Source organism: Egretta garzetta, unplaced genomic scaffold, assembly GCF_000687185.1.
Source record: "Egretta garzetta isolate BGI_Z169 unplaced genomic scaffold, ASM68718v1 scaffold219, whole genome shotgun sequence".
Classification (NCBI taxonomy): domain Eukaryota; kingdom Metazoa; phylum Chordata; class Aves; order Pelecaniformes; family Ardeidae; genus Egretta; species Egretta garzetta.
The window spans coordinates 341,090-341,631 of record NW_009260671.1 but is presented as its reverse complement, the minus strand read 5'-3'; the positions used below and the strand labels follow the sequence as shown (position 1 = coordinate 341,631).

General features: G+C 74.5%; 1 protein-coding gene across 1 annotated transcript in view; it reads right to left on the bottom strand.

Moving 5' to 3' along the window:
* Nucleotides 1-542, bottom strand: part of LOC104132427 (motor neuron and pancreas homeobox protein 1) — a 10,128-nt gene that overhangs the window by 8,578 nt on the left and 1,008 nt on the right. Inside the window, exon 2 of the mRNA XM_009645706.1 lies at nt 399-540. Within this exon, the coding sequence (XP_009644001.1) occupies nt 399-540 (142 nt within the window). The remainder of the gene's footprint in view (nt 1-398; nt 541-542) is intronic.

The following is a 542-nucleotide window of genomic DNA, read 5'->3' as shown; positions in this document are numbered from 1 at the left end:
GTGCCCCCCGGGGCCGGCCCGCAGCACCCGCCCGGGGCAGGGAGGGGCTTTGCCCTTCAGATCAGATTCCTGGGGTGCCGCAAGCCCTCGGAGGTCTCCGGAGCGCGGGTCTTGCCCCCTCCCCCCTGGCCAATGGGACTCCCAAACCTGCCCTGGCTGGGGAGCGGGTCTGGGCGCAGCAAGAGCCCCGCATTGGGCTTCAGCCCCGAGGGCTCGCCTCCCCCGCCGGGCTCCCGACCCGAACCGCAGGGGACCCACGAAGGGGCAGTCTCGGAGAGACTCAGCCCCCCGTCCCCGAGGGGACCTGGGCCCCACTGCGCCGGCGGGGGCCCCCGGAGGTTGGAAGGGGCGAGAGCCGCGTCCCGCCCGACGTGAGGGTCGGTCCCCGGGTCACTCACCGTGGAAGTCGGAGAGCCTCGGCACCAGCATCCCGGCTCTGATCCAGTGCTCCAGCGGGAAGGAGCCGGCCACGGCCGCCTTCAGGTGCTCCGCGCCGGGCGGCGGCAGGTGGGGGATGCCGGTGTAGGCGAAAGCGGGGTGCT